This window comes from Echinococcus granulosus (assembly GCF_000524195.1).
Source record: "Echinococcus granulosus chromosome Unknown EG_S00080, whole genome shotgun sequence".
NCBI lineage: Eukaryota > Metazoa > Platyhelminthes > Cestoda > Cyclophyllidea > Taeniidae > Echinococcus > Echinococcus granulosus.
Window position 1 is genome coordinate 129,153 of NW_020170460.1, and position 15,536 is coordinate 144,688.

At 41.8% G+C, this 15,536-nt stretch overlaps 1 protein-coding gene across 1 annotated transcript in view; it reads left to right on the top strand. All coding sequences in view use genetic code 11, as the record gives it.

Annotated features, from left to right (window-relative positions):
• EGR_07535 (Feline leukemia virus subgroup C receptor-related protein) overlaps positions 1–15,536 on the top strand; it is a gene marked incomplete at both ends in the record, with an annotated part of 30,235 nt that overhangs the window by 3,597 nt on the left and 11,102 nt on the right. Inside the window, 13 exons of the mRNA XM_024496784.1 lie at positions 356–562; positions 991–1,100; positions 2,383–2,463; positions 2,561–2,719; positions 2,928–3,011; positions 3,142–3,245; positions 3,290–3,397; positions 3,486–3,546; positions 5,312–5,655; positions 7,945–8,104; positions 11,439–11,555; positions 12,650–12,766; positions 13,029–13,096. Of these exons, the coding sequence (XP_024348789.1) occupies positions 356–562; positions 991–1,100; positions 2,383–2,463; positions 2,561–2,719; positions 2,928–3,011; positions 3,142–3,245; positions 3,290–3,397; positions 3,486–3,546; positions 5,312–5,655; positions 7,945–8,104; positions 11,439–11,555; positions 12,650–12,766; positions 13,029–13,096 (1,720 nt within the window). The remainder of the gene's footprint in view (positions 1–355; positions 563–990; positions 1,101–2,382; positions 2,464–2,560; positions 2,720–2,927; positions 3,012–3,141; positions 3,246–3,289; positions 3,398–3,485; positions 3,547–5,311; positions 5,656–7,944; positions 8,105–11,438; positions 11,556–12,649; positions 12,767–13,028; positions 13,097–15,536) is intronic.

Here is a 15,536-nt window from a genome sequence, read left to right on the forward strand (position 1 = left end):
TTGCCCCAATTTTATTTAAACAACGGCATTAAAATTGATTGACTTAAAAAATCTTTCTAGAAATTTGTTTTCTTTTTTGATTTTCCGTGATCTAATTGGCATAAAGACTACGACGTTCATTAAGCTCAAAGAGGAAAAAATTGTCGGGAATTAGAAAACGCTTTTGGCTAAAATGGATAAGTTTTAAAAGAGTTAGCTTACACTTGATAAAGTCCTCGTCCACTTTACGCTACTTAAGTGGTATTTAAGTAACGACGCTGATCATGCAAGAGCCCCAGTGAATTAAGGCACTACGCAGTTTGAGTAATCGGGGGTTAAAATGGCTTACAAAGTTTCTTTTTTATGGTTCTTTAAGAAAAATTCGAAGCGGACTACTTCAGGAGGACAGTCAAGCACCGCTTTCGTTGCCAGGGTCAGCTAACGCCTGCACCATATGTAGAGGCCGATTCATAATCTTCCTCAATCCCCGCGTGACCTGCAGCCTCTGCCGTCGTGAAGTTTGCAGACGCTGTACCAAGGCGTATAACGGTGAAATGCTCTGTCGTATCTGTTCTCATGATATGTGAGTTCAGGATTGTAAATCGGGAAGTTTTTCTTCCATTAACCGGCAGTCATTTGGGGAGTCATTGCTGTTAATCTTGAGCTAAGTCAGCTGCTAAGTGACCCCGTAGAAAAGTATGAATGGGGTCTTAAGATGGTGGTATGGCTAGAAAATACGCCTCGTACTTTAGTAAGAAGTTTGGCGAATGGAGGAAGGAATGAAAACTCTACGAGAGACGGATAGATGGATGCAGAATGGGTAGAACCCAATTGGATGAGTCTGAAGTGGGCGAATAGTCGGACGAAAATATAAGCAAAAGCGACAGCTTGCAAGGTGTAAAGAGACGCCCGGACAACCAGGCGAACGATCATAGATGGCAGTTTTCGATGGTTTTACTACCAAAAATTTGATGCTAATATTTGTATGAATGTTTTCCTTTTCAAATGCAGTTTCTACAGAGCGGTAAAGTGCCCGTGGTTTTACGACAGCTCCCCCGACAAACTCTGCGGTCACGCCTCCGACACTATCGTCAAGAGTTTGTTCAAGGACAATCTGCCTGGTTAGCCTGTGAACCGACTACTTAAGTAGTTATTTAAGTAGATAAATTTTGGTCCTAACTATTTACTCAAGCCTTAATAAGTCCTGCAAGTGGCTTTGCCAAAAGCCTTTAGATTGATAAAAGAAGTGCTATGGCCAACGTCTATTGACAGGGTGAGGTCATTCCTAAATTACCACAACCTAGGGGGGAATCCAGTTTAAAATTATCGGCATCGCAGGTAATTGCTTTCAGATCCACTAAAGTTGCTTTTGTTTTATGGACTCCGTGAGTTCATTCCCCACCTGATCTCACCAGGTGGTTGGTTATTAAGCAGAACTCAAGGTTGGAAGAACTGTCAAGTATCAACGCCGTTTTGTCATCCCTCCTGCCGGGAGTCTCTCCACAGATTCAGCCCCCCACAGTGGATACCGTTTTTTCTTTCTGTGGCTTTTAGATATCGCACTTAAGCAACAAATTAAGCATTTTAATTATTGTAAACTGATTTGTGCATCACTGCTACCTATGTGATACTCCTATTTGTGGAGTGCGCAGGAGGAGATGGGTTCACTGTAAGCGGACTGAAGTGTGCTGATGTCAAGAGGCTCAAATGTGTGCAAGACGGTTCAACGCCACCAGCGTAAAGATCCAAAGGGACTACCATAATTAGAATATTGCCGCACTCTTTAATCACCAGGACCGGTGTTTAAAATCCACGGAGAGGAGTGTTGAATGCATTCTAGAAACCGTATGAAGAATGTCACTAACTCCCTGTAAACATTTTGGGTTAAAATGGTGATACAAATATTGGTTTATTGTTATATTTTTGCTGACCCTTCTTGGCCTCAAACCGAACGACTTCCTCATCGGTTTCGTCTACTTTTCAGCGTACCCTTAGAGGACACATATCTTGTCTATCTTAGGCCAGACAGTAGACAGATAAGGTCCAAATAAATCAGACTATACCTCATCCGATCTCATTTCGACATTCAAAGTAAAAAGAGGTGCCGACTGCAAACAGGAATCCTCAGGAAATTCAGTAATGGGCAAACTGGATTGTGACAGAGTCAAGCGAATTCTCCGAACTCTGTGAAATGACAAGAGAAAACCAAATTTTACTGTCAAGAAATCCTAAATCTCATAAAAATAAATTACCGAAACACCAATTAAATCATTAAAAGCGACGTTTGTGATCAAAGACTTTCGAAATTACTAGTCGAGGCAAATACTACTTACTGACGAATAAGTAAGTGATGCCTGCATTAATTGTACATTCTACTAAGCATCCATCGTTTGATTTATGTAGTCCTAAATGGCCTAACCGAAGAACAGTTGCACAAAGCCCTATCCAACTACCTCAAACCGGACAGAGAAACGTATGTTAATGGTGAGTGGGAGAGATCTAACATTAATCTACCAGGATCATGGCAACAATTCACTTTTCTATACACTCTCCACATCCTTCTTCCCGCTCTCCCCTCCAGGAGTCGTCATCACATTAGAGGTGATGCTAAGAATTGAAAATGAGCAGATCAGGACATTTACAAAACGGTATCAGGAGGTCCGCAGCACTGCTGTCAATGCTCTTAACAAAGTTAGAGGCACTGCAATGAAGAATGGTCAGGAGGACTCTGAAAAGGAAGGTGAGCAGTCCATTTCATTTGGACTACTATGTTTTTACATGTTTTATAGATCTCATAACAAAATTGTTTATTATCGCTATTTTTTCCTAAAGTATGTTAATGTGCTAGAAAACTGGATTAAGTCTCCACTAATCGACATTCCTAGACACCTTCGAATTCTAAAGTGCATTTTTTACTAATTATTTATGTTATGCTTCTCGTTTAAAAGTTGATCGCATCACATCGCAATTCCTACAGCAGACAAGGGAAGCACTGCGGAAGTTACTTCAGATGCTCTGCATTACTGAGGAAAGTAAGTCGCCAATTCCCAATTTTAAGGAGGGATGAATGGAAGCCAATCTAGCAGATTCACTCACACATCAAATCAGATTTTCAATTAGAAACTTATTCTCCAATGAACTCATTATTTCTCATTTTGCTAGAATATAAACTGTCGGTACACAATTCAAGGCAGGTGAATACCGCTACCCGGGTGTTGGAGATAACGCAAAAACAGGTGGAACAGTTGGTGGGACACAAAATACAGGTATGCTCTTCTTCAAAATAAAGAGTTATCCCACTTTATTTTAGATTCCCGATGAATATACCAACGTAGAGGTGGAGGAGGATTTGGAATCTTTTGTGGCAAGTGTTGCTAGTGGCCCCGAGGAATTTTTTGCAAATGTTCTACTAGAAGATGTGAGTGGGCTGAGCATTTTAAAGATATCTATGGAGAAACGAAATTGTTTTATGTGCACAATCACTTAATTGGTTTTATTTTACTTAGTTGACAAAGGCCATGCGAAACTCTATATCCCATGGAAGAAATTCAAGAGCTCCTCTAAGCAGTAACTACTGATTTTATTTTTCATTTTCTCATGAGACTTATTAATGTCAATAAATACTGAGAAATATCGGCCATCAAACATTTTTCTTCGATTATTTTAAATACGGTGGCGAAAAGGAAGTGTCTGCGTCAAAAAGAAGTGGTAATTTCGTAGCGCTGTGCTGCAATGTGCGCTTAAGCACAAAGCCTCTTAAGGCTCTGCAGATCATACGGCCTTCCGACTGCATGGCCATCAGGCCATGTTTACGACCTTCTAGTCGCCAAATGTTAATAAAAAATCTTTAACATCACTAATACGGCTTACGAGGACTGCAGGGAAGGGGCGAAGCGCCATGAGCGTAGACAGTGTAAAATTTGCCAAAAATATTAGGAACATCATTTGGAGTTCTGGCGTAATTATTTGATTTTTACATGGCTAGGTATTTTTAACTGCATTGTGAAGCGTGACTCATCAGTCTCCGCTTCCCTATTCCTAGAGTTCTTAGACAGGCCCGGTTGATTCGTTTTGGACATATTTATCAAAGATGACAAGATGGAGAGGGAAAATACTATGTTCAAGAAGGAGGGGAGCTGCAGTCACTAGGTAAGGAAGAGGACGATCCGGTCACGAGATTCGAATTTCCCGCTTGCCTCCTCCCTGAAAGGCACATTAAAACAGCATAAGTATTACAGCATTGTTTGCGTCTAATGCAGGAAATGGTGCATGGAGATGTAAATTGTGGCAAATTCCAAAAGGCCAAAAAATGATTAGTCACTGATTAATAAATTTTAATTGTTAATCCAATAATAAGAAAACATTTTGGCATTTATCTTCTGAGCATTATTCTACCATTAAGTTATGTTCACGTGCCATATTTTAGGTGTCCCATACATAACCCCTTATGCTTTTATACCCAAGGGTTAAGCGTTTCTATATTTTCTCGATAATCCTCAACTTTATTATGCCTACGGGCTTTTGCTATAGAGAAGTTTCAAGGTGAGATCCTTGTTTGAATTTTCCAATTAATGGAACCTTAACCATTTAGAGCTGTGTGCGCGGGGTTTCGTAGCTGTGGACTTCAGGAGTCCTTACTCAAATTGTGTGCGCTTGAGTTATTTGCCTTATGATCAGAAATGGACTCTGACTCTTCAGTCGAGAACCAAAAGCGCCAAGCCGATGCTGATAGCTTCGAACCAGTTCTCTTTAGGAAAAGATGGCTGATGTTGTTTTTATTTTCTTCTGTTTCGATGTTGAATGCATTTCAGTGGTTACACATTAATATTGTGCTCCCAAGTGCCGTTTATTTCTGGAATAGCTCATTACCGAGTAAGTGAGCTTTGGAACTTTTATAATAAATGTGTTTTAATTATCCACTGGAACTACCAATTTGCCGTTATTATATTTAGTGGACATACCCATATACTTCAACCATGACAATGCATTATGAATTCTTAAATTTCATTGTTCTATTTAATGGTGCATCCGTGTATTAGTATTTGATTATTAGGAACTGCAAGCTATCTTAGCTTTCCAAATCTGCGTTTCGTTAGTTAGCATTTGAATTGGTGTTTTGTTTTCTTTTCTGGTAGCTTATTAATGGATTGTTTTAGTTCCAAAGTGTAGTATTTTGTTCAGAAAATAAAGTGTGCTAAACTGATTGTCTTTATTATGATCCCAAAACATGTAGTTAAATATGACCACTCTCTGATTTATAAGTATGCCACCTAACTCGACTGTGTGATTATATTTGCCTTTTTTATAAACCAGTAGACTTGATATCCTCTAGGTGACCAACAGGGCAAGGACGTGGCGATTGCCTGGCTCTCGATGCTCTACATGCTGGTCTATATTCCCATGATCTTCCCAGCTACCTGGTTGCTCAACCACTACGGTCTACGTGTGAGTATCCTAATCGGGGCGACGCTGAACATGCTGGGTGCATGGATTAAATGTCTTTCCATGGAGCTATCACAACCCACTTCCTCTCCCGCCTCCAACGCCTCCTTCCCCCTCCTCATGGTGGCTCAGCTGGTGTGCGCACTGGGCCAGGTGTTCCTCCTTGGAGTGCCCGCTCAACTCGCCGCCACGTGGTTCAGCAAGTCAGAACTCGCAATGGCCACTGCTATCGGCGTTTTTGGTAACCAGGCTAGTGAAACATCCTGTTAACTTTGTTGTCTTTTGACTTTTGATTTAATCACTAAAAACTTTGATGGGACTTGTCAATTATCTTGTTGTCTCCCTGTGAATTTTACGTCCCCCTTTTGAATCTTCCCTTGATTTTCATTAAAGCAATACTCTCATTAGATCCACTGGTGTCTTTGCTAGATAGCAAGGTATTTTGTCGTTCCTTTTGATAAAATCCTGCTTTAGCTGGTGGCGTTAGTGATTTTAAAGGATGACTAGACACCCTATCATTTTGCTGTCAACTTGGTTTGGGGTGTTTTAAATGGAGCTTCCGGTGACTTCGATGCCTATTTGGACAGCCTGCTACCTTTGTTTGAATTGCTTTTCTTGTTTGGGTAATATGGCACTACTCAGAGGTATTGGTGTTTAAAAATTAGAAGAGGACTCGCTCTCTGAGTGTACCATGCTGTTTTCAGACTCAACTTATAACTACCAAGAGTCTGTGGCGGTCAGCTAGGCACTCAATCTATTGTTCATTAAATATTCTTTCCAAGTCTACCTGACATTCTGCTCTTAGAGGAGCTATTGGAGGAGTTGGGAACTGTATGGTTATTGAGGAGTTTAACAATCACCTTTATATCATCTAGATTTCTTCCATTAAAATACTTTCTGGATTTTAAGAATAGTAACCATCTGCTAAGAAGTCTTCTTTCCATAATTCATCCCAAATTTTCGACGTCTTTGATGACAAGCCATTTTCAAGGCTTACAGAATCAGCGTCACGATTAGGGATATTCTTCGATCTTGACAACTAGCTAGACACATATGAATGGTCTTTTTGAGAGATTCTTCCAATTGGCTCTAGCAGAGGTTTTAAAAATTGAAGCCCTCTCCATTATACTAAAGAATTCTGTCCCAGAATTTTCCTTCCTATAGCGCTCTTTACTTCCTTGGAGGTCACGGGAGCATTGGTTTAGTGAGAGTCCTTGGTTGCCTTGGTGACTAGAGTGGCACACTATTGTGACCCATTTATCGTGAAGCAGGTAACAGGAAAATACGGAGTTACCTGTTTCTGGAACTGGTAGATATTTCATGAGGCTTTGTTTCTTTTTTATGCTCAAATCTGTAGGAATATGATCGTTTGGCATTTAATGGTTCCGATCCATCGTTTTTCAAAATTACCACCACCTCAAGATCTTTACTAACAACCAACATACAAGTAGTGTTCAATCCAAACCGAGATTTAGGGGGGTTTCTCAATAGCTGAATAGAATGGAACTTCATTTCATCGCGATCCAGTGCTAGTTACCTGGATTGAGGGTGCGTGAACTGATAGGTGACATGTATGTCGGTGCTTACTGCAAGTAGTTTCGTTGCTTCTGCTTCCAAAGAAATAAAAAAGTTCCCCTTTGGCTTGGGCATATTCTTTACTGCATCAAGAGTTGGTCTTTTCGTTTTGTCTGGAAGTTGGGTGATAAGCTTGTCTACGAGCACATGAACAACTAGTAATCGGCTGAGACAGAGTGGATAAGGTCCACCGGAATCCAGCTTCTCTCTACCTACTTTGGTCCACATAATTCACATCATGTCAATGGGCACTGCCCCATGAGTCCACAGTAGAAAGTCATCAAATTCAATGTGTGCATCGATGTAAAATCTTTACTTATTTAAGTCCCGAAGTACTATATATTTCCATCGTTTGACTACTCGTCACATTGATGTCACAGGAGACAGCACTGCTCACCAGTTGATTGGCATTAGAGGTCACTTCGGAGTGCCACTTCATTCCCCATCTCCTTCACGCGGGCTGAGGAAGTTCCGTTTTTCTTTTCTTTTGTCGCACTCACGGTATGAAATCACAGTCGGTGTGCTTACTTTGATGATAGCAGGGTGGAGTAGCGGTGAGGTATGATGTTAACAAACATTCCTTCACTAATACCTCCGCTTGATTCTGTGAAAGGCGAGCCCTTTGCTAAAAGCTGCTTAAGTCACCCCATTAAGGGTGACATGACTGTGACGATCCTGCACACAGCACTCACTGGCTGTTGTCTCAACGCCAAAAGTCAGTGTATGTGTCACATACCATTTCCCACGCTACTAATCAAGATACCAGCCAAATTTGGTGAATCTACATCTACCTCATCACCACACTATATTCCATTTTCAATCATCATAGTGATTTTCGCCTTAAGCAAAATCGAAAATGTCACTTTGAATTAACAGACAACCACATTTCAGCCTGGAAGATCACCACGCGCCACTTATTCAACGATGCCATTGTTTCGCTTCTTTCAGGTTGGCTGCGCATTGGGCTTCGGTCTGCCTCCCTTGATGGTACCTGCTGTCACAAGCTCTACCGGGGTGGCGGATTTTGAGGACTTCCGAAAGGGTTTTCGCATTATGTTCTATGGCGGAGCCGCAATCATGTCTTTTGACCTCCTACTTGTGGCCATTTGTAAGTCAACCATTCATTCACATCTGGATCTACCGATAATTTACCTTCCTTTGTTGTATAAAAAGTTCTAGGAAATGTCTTCGTTCAGAGACCAGGGCGATATCAGGCAGCTTTATCTCAAAATTGATCTAGGCAGTTCTCCTAGTCTTGAGAGTCACTCTTTTTGAAGGAACCACCTATCCAACAAGATGGATGTGCTGATAAATGTTGATAAAAATTGACACCTCTATTCCATATTTTTTAAATTCATCGTGATCCCCCTCATTGCCTAACCGTAGATCTGATCGGATCTTCTCGGTAGAATCAAGCATTCCGTTCGCTGAAGGCTTCTTTTGTCATGGACTCAGGTCTAGTGTATTTTATAAGCTTCCAAACTCCAGTTCAAATGACCCTTTCAAACCTTTAAACATATTGAATGTGTGACTGCGCCAGGAACTCTCCCATAATCATTCAGCAAGCTGAACTGATGGTAACGGCTCACTATTCGGAATGTTTGAACGAGAGCTTGCCACAAACATCTAAATCCTTCAAAGGGCTAATCATGTGCACATCTTGACCTTTATGGCATGCAAAAGAAACGCTTGGAGATTCACGCTTCAGCTAGCTGCAAAAAATTACTTTGAAGTTGCCTTTATCTGAAGTGCCTCTTTTTCTGGACCACTGGTAGAAAAACTTGCCTTTTCAGACGGATTTGTTGAAGCACCTTCATGTGTCATGATGGGGAGGCTTAAAGGGAAGCTTAACCCTTGACCTCTGTCTTTATGGTAAGGAAAATGAATTAGTTGGCTGAAGGTGCTCTATCAGGGGATGGAGAAGACAGTTTGGCGGTGGTATTTAATGAGCACGTCTTACATATGTTGTCACCAAGACGTGGAAGGGGGTCTAAAATTTAAGGAACCTTATTCTACCCCATGGCGGCTAACTACAGGTGGCATTTTCCTTTCGAGGTAAGACCACCCTATTTAGCAAGTCAAGGTTACGTTCTTTGTTGTTTTCGTTATCACCTGTTGTGGAAATATTCTGATGTGGAGTAATACCTAGTCTTTAAGACAACCTTGATGCCTCTCACGGATGACTGTGCGTGACAGTTGTGCAATCAACCAGCATTTTGGCAGCGTTAAGTAGCGTAGGGCTTGCATCTTCTAAACAAGCGGGGGAATAAGACTCAAGCATGCAGTGATGTTCTGATTTCATTTTTCGAGCCACCAGCCGGTCATTTGGCAAGCCCAACGTGATCGTTGCAGCGTCCAACCTTGATTTATGCCACTCCACGTAAGTACTGTAGACATCGCTTTCCAATGAGACAGTTATGGTGCACTAGTAGCCAAGTCTGCTCCCTCAATGCTGAGACTTCTGTCGCATGACCTTAAGCTGTCTGAAGTGGCTACATCTGCCGTGAAACATGTCTGGAATGTTATTTCCTACCAAAGTGCGAGCATCAAAACCTTCATGCTAGAATTTTATAATTTACATTTATTCGGGTAAAAAGGAAATCCCCTAATTTTCCTAGGCAATGCATCTACCGTTCTTCATTTCCTTCTCTAGTCCTCCCAGTTGCACTAAATTTTTAATCCGTTCTCAATGTCTCTACGGAAGAATATCTATCTAAATTATTTTGCTACACTATTTTAAATAGTGTTTTGCAAATTAAATTTAAATCTTAAAATTGTCTTTTTCCCCGCCCACCTCCCTTATTCCTCCGGGGAGGGGTAATTAGGTCGACAAACAGGCATGGCCACAGGAGGCGTTCCTACGTGACCACCTTCTAACCTATTTTCTTTTTTGGAAAATATGCTTTTTAATGGATATGGGAATGCATAAGTTGCAGTTTTCTTTTCACCCACACCAAAATTTTTGTAATTTTTAAACCACCTGGTTGGGATGACTTGGTGAGGTGTTCTGAAATGGAAGGTACCGAATGTGTTTTTGTCCATTTGGCCTTCCATTTGGACCAAAAAGGGCCTTCAACTTGAGCTGGTGGAGAATCGAGGTTTGTTTCACATTTCAAGAAAGGTGAAGCCAAAGGGTCACGTCTACATTCCCCTCTATAACCCCCCTCTCTCCCCTCTTTCAGTCAATCGCATTCAAATTTGGTAGCCATATGATTTCAAGACCGTATTTTGTGAAAGTTCCTCCTAAAATCATTCATTTTAACTCCATTTGTCGATAGAGGAACACTTTTTGTTAATATTTGCGCCAGTTAAAAGGTTGCATGCTGGCATGATGACAGAAGGTACACAGATAAACTAGGGCATGAGTTGACAAGCATTCCTTTAAATGTGAGTGCCAGTAAATAATGGCAAGGCATGACAGAAAAGACCAAAACCTATGTGGTGATCAACTTCTTGTCTAACGCTCTCCTCACTTCGTCTAACCCGGATAGATCCACCCATCCTGCCATGCACCATTCCATCCCGGAACTGTCCGCCTATCCCTCCATCCACTCCTCCCATTTGATTGGACCAGCGGTGCCTTTTAAGTAATCAAAACGTGTCACTAATTCATACCTGCAAGAAGAAAAGAAAGGAGAATGAAGTCACCATATGCCATGTGGCCCATTTACGCTATTAAAATCTCCGGCTAAAATAGAATTTCCCACTGTGCGTAGGTGTGTGCATGATTACTGCAGGTGTTCGCACTGTCGTCGTGCCAAATGCCTCACTTTTTTGCCTACCTCTCTCCAGCGTTCCATTTCTGCATCAAAATTGACAATTCAATGGAACTCGATCAGTACGCAAAACGTGACACCTTTGAACTTACGACAATAAGACAACCTCACAAAAAAGAGGAGAAATTACCGGAAGGAAATGAAAAATACACTTGGAAACCGTGTGATTTGTGGCAGCAGTGAAGTGCCTCTTCCCTGACTCCAGGAGGAAAATGACGAACAGCCATGGTGTGATGTGCCACAGGAGAGACATCAAAGACCACATGCTTCATAATTAATAGCCAAAATGGTTCGCATTATTGTCCATGCAGTTCGCACTGTTGGAAGTAGCCATCACACTGCATGTATGTGTGGGTGTGTACGTACTGTGCGTCTATCAGCAGATCATCCTCTTGCCCCGCCAAACTCCTTGATGGCAGATCTGTCACACCACTTTTTACGCTACTTCGTCTCTTGGTTCCACGAGTAAATGAAATCGCTTCCATAAAATAATAATAAGGGCTTTGTAATCGGCTCAGGATTTTATACCAATCGGGTCTAAAGTGCCAATTGAGTGAGAACTGATAGCCACACACTCAAGGTGATGATATCAATTGGGCCTAGGTCCCGGAGAAACCTTCCACTTTATACAGGCTAACCTCACTGTCACTTTTCCCTTGCATGCAGTTTTCAAGGAGGAGCCGGAGATTGCACCCAGTCGAGCGCAGTACAAACGGATTTTGCAACGCCGTGCTCAATTGGCAGGTGACAAACCGGACGAAGCTGACTTTGCCCCTGCCTTTGGTCAGTCATCCCTTTTAGTATTCTCGCTTTTATTCAAGGATTTAACTTGCCCTAGTCTCCCTTCTTGCCTCATCAGTTGGTAGTTTGCAATAGCCGCTCTACGCGCCTTTAACTCATTCATTAGTTCAGCTTGTCAAGTCTTGCCATGGATGGTGACCCGTTGGACGAATAGGCCTGAAGCGATCTTGGAGTTCGGAGAAAGAGTGTGACTCGGATTTACTTTGACATTGGTCAATTTTTGCCTCTACTTCCGTTTGGTTTTATGTTTGAAGTAAAACTGCCAAGTTGATGGATTTTCTCATCTTATTCCTCGAAATTTTCACTCACTTTTTGTACGAAATTGCAACAAAAATTGTCGCACACACATTGCAGTGGTAGTGGAAGCTGTCATTTGGAAGACGAAGTTCTTTTCAATTAACCATGGGATAGAAATGCAACCAATGTATGGTGTACTGAAGTACCACGCTCCTCGCACTTTTCCCAGACATTGAGCACAGTTAACTGGATCAAGATCAACCGATGACAAGGTGACTTTAGCCCATTTATCCTTACTAATCATGCCAACTCGTCCTTTCAAGACACAATGGGCACAACTGGCGGACAATAGTCAGCAAATGCTTTTCAAGTCATGTTCATTGCATGGAGTTGCTCACGAATACTGTATCAAGTATATCGGTCCCGCAAATGACGTTTTATCTGACCGTCAACTTTATTGTAACATTTTCCGCCAGTGTTCGTTACCAGGTGGGAAATTGTGGGCTTGCCCTGCCTACTGACGGTAGGCAACCTGGCAATTTACCCCCAATACCAGTTATCTACGCAAAAGCAGAAACAAGCTTATTCTGGCCAAGTACCACCATAACACCCTTTTGGGATCTCATTGAATTGCTCTGGATTGTAAAGATGGAGGCACCTGAAGTGGTTACTCCAAGTCATCTGGTAGGCAACAATCGGATGAAGACGACTGCCGTACTTCTGTGCTGAACGATCCGTGGTGAATGGAAGTGGAGGCTTTATTTGGATACACTTGCCTTTAAAACAAGAAGAGAAACTTCCAAATGGGCTATGTTTAATGACTTATCTGCTTATTACAGACCATGAGAGCTCCGTTTTGACTGCGGAGGAGTCGGTACTGGTTAATCAGAGCTACTTCCACCAAGTAGCGCATTCCTTCAAATGTGTCAGCTTCATCTACCTCAACATCTGCTATGGTGAGTTGCAGATGAGCGGATATGCCATCTCTTGCCAAAGCATTCACTCAATCACTCATTCAGATGGTCTGTCAATCAGTCAACTAACAGCCTTCTCAGTCACTCAACTCTCATTTCATCGTTCATCTATTTCATTCCCCCTTCCCCTCTTAGTTAAGGAGCCCACAAATTCCCTTGCCGATCCACTCGCTCATTCACGAACTCAATGAGCGAGACAACTAAAAAGTCTCTCAACTCACTGCTCTCCTTCTTCCTTTTGAAGGTGTGAACACGGGTGTGTACTACGAAATTGGAACCCTTCTGAACAGCATTGTCGCAGAGTTTTTCCCGGTGCGTTTAATGACAACGGTGACGGTGATTATGGTAGTTTCTTTCATCCACTCAAACATGTGTCTAATCTCCCTCAAAAAATCACATAAGGTTTCTGGTTTTACTCGAGTTTGTGATTACATCTTTCATCAGGCTTCCTCAATCGCACCACAGATAGGTGGTTCGGCAGTTCAAATCGTTCATCGGGTTGTGATCTCCACTTTTTAAGGTTACCTCACCCTTGAACTTGGAGATAAACTATTGAGCACGAGATTAGCATGTGCCAGGATAGAAGCTGGTTCAGTGCTCACGCGTGGCTTTCTTCCGACCTCAAAAAACTTGCTCTTTGATCTTATTAAATCTAAAATATAGTAAAGGGTCTTAAACGTAGGGAAGAACACTGAGTCCCACTAAATAACTCCTAAACGGCACGCAGATCCCACACTTCGAGGGACTTGCAGAACTTCTCGTTTTTTGCCACAGTGTTCATTAAAGTATTGGCGAGTTGTATCATTCTTTCCTTAAGTAATCGTCATCCGTGACGTCTAATGGTTCCATGCTTTGTGCTTAGTTATCCACCTGCCAAAACTGCTTTGCTGAACTTGGAGCAGCTTTGAATTGGGGCAGAAGTTGATCCCGGCACTTACATTCGGCTTTCCTGCAGTCCCTTTGGCTGTTGATTTCTTTACCTGGATGGAGTTTTTCAAGAGTACTACCCTGCAACTTTGTAGTCTAAATATCTGGAGCGCACAGTAACTTCCACACCAGTGTCAGGGCCGCTTCCAAACCTTCTGCTTGATACCAAGCAAACACAGACAGTTTAAGTGTTTTCCACTATTATATTTTGCAAAATTTGTTTAATCATCTCGAGGCAAGTCAAAAGTGTTGCCTTACCCCCATCAAAGCTACGGCGAACCCCCCCACTTGTCATCGATGCAAGTGTGCTCTGCTCTACTGGCAAAACACATTTGACTTTCATTTTAGACTGTTTAAACGCTTAGTCAAAAGCACTTTCATGTACTTCAAAGGGGTTTTAGCCATCAAATATCTCCCCTTGCGTCTCTGACGTCAATTTCATTGCTTTCATCTTGATACCAGTTATTGATTTTTCATTGTCTTTCCATCTCCTAATTGAATTACCTCCTAAGCAAAATTTTCGCTTTAATTGTAAACCTTGCGTATTAATTGCCTCAAAATGAAATTTAAGTGGCATTTTAAAAGATCTGAATAATTCCATAATCCCTATGATTCTCTGCAAAAATTGTAAGCACGTGACCCTCGCCATAGAAGTCACAAAAGGTCAAAGAAAACGTTCTTCCAAGTCTATGCTTGCTTTCATATAATGCCTGGGTAGCAGGTTACGCAATACCCACGGTATGCCGACTAAACACCTCCTTCTTGAGCATTTTCACACTATGTTTACCTTCTGGGTGCAGAGTCAAGTACATTCTGACAGAAGAGGGTTCACAAATGCTGCCGAGGGCTATTCCACCTTATAAAAGCGTCATGATTCGACTTAGTGATTGGTGCAAAAGTTTATTCACCTCCTCTCTTTTCTGCAGTTCTATAATTAGGCACTTCAAAAGGCGAGAATTGTAGTTTTCAAACGTTATGCTACGTGTCCATCTGGTTTGGAACATGGTTGTGATTTGTTTCATCCTCCTTCTCCTCCTCCTAGCTGGTCTATTTTCACTAGTTGGACAATCCCTTTCAGGGACTGCTAACTGAAAATGGAGGCCTTAATATAAAGGAGGCAACTAGATTCTTTGGACTAGCCGTGATTTACATTGATTAGTCAATCTGTTTTATTAGACGCTAAGGCATGGCGACACATTAAGGTGGTAAAGAAGTGGGCCAAAAAGATATAAAAACTAGAAGATTTGAATCAGGCACAGGTGACATGCAGGTCGTGAGGCAATGAAAGCCTTTCTGCCTACTGGGCTGTAGTTCTAATGTGCTGGTAAGGAGGTGAAAATTTACTAGCCTCGGCTTAACTTGAGCACCCATTTATTATGCAATTTCTATTTGAATGTCATTATGCAATAGTGCATTCTGCACTCACTTGTGCCGTATTACAAGATGTGACATCAAGAGTTTGGAGTCATCTACAGGTGTCATAACCATTACAGTGTGGTAGACGGCAAAAAAACTCTCGTTTACATCATTGCTGGACTCTTAAGGCAAGTGCACTGCTGAGTAGTAGTAGGGCGTTCCATATTCAGAGAACGGTACACCTAATACTCACTTGGTGTTTCACACACCCATATGTAGGCAGGAAGTTTCACGTATGACAAGCTTCCCTCGTGCCTCAGAGTAAAGGCATTTGAAAATGAAGGCTGTTGTATAGTAAAGAATGTCATCGTGTCAGTTGTTATAATCGTTTAAGAAATGTTCTCACATGGTAGGTGTGCTAGATAAGCTAATTAATCACACGTTGTTCGACTTTCCCATTTTCATTTCC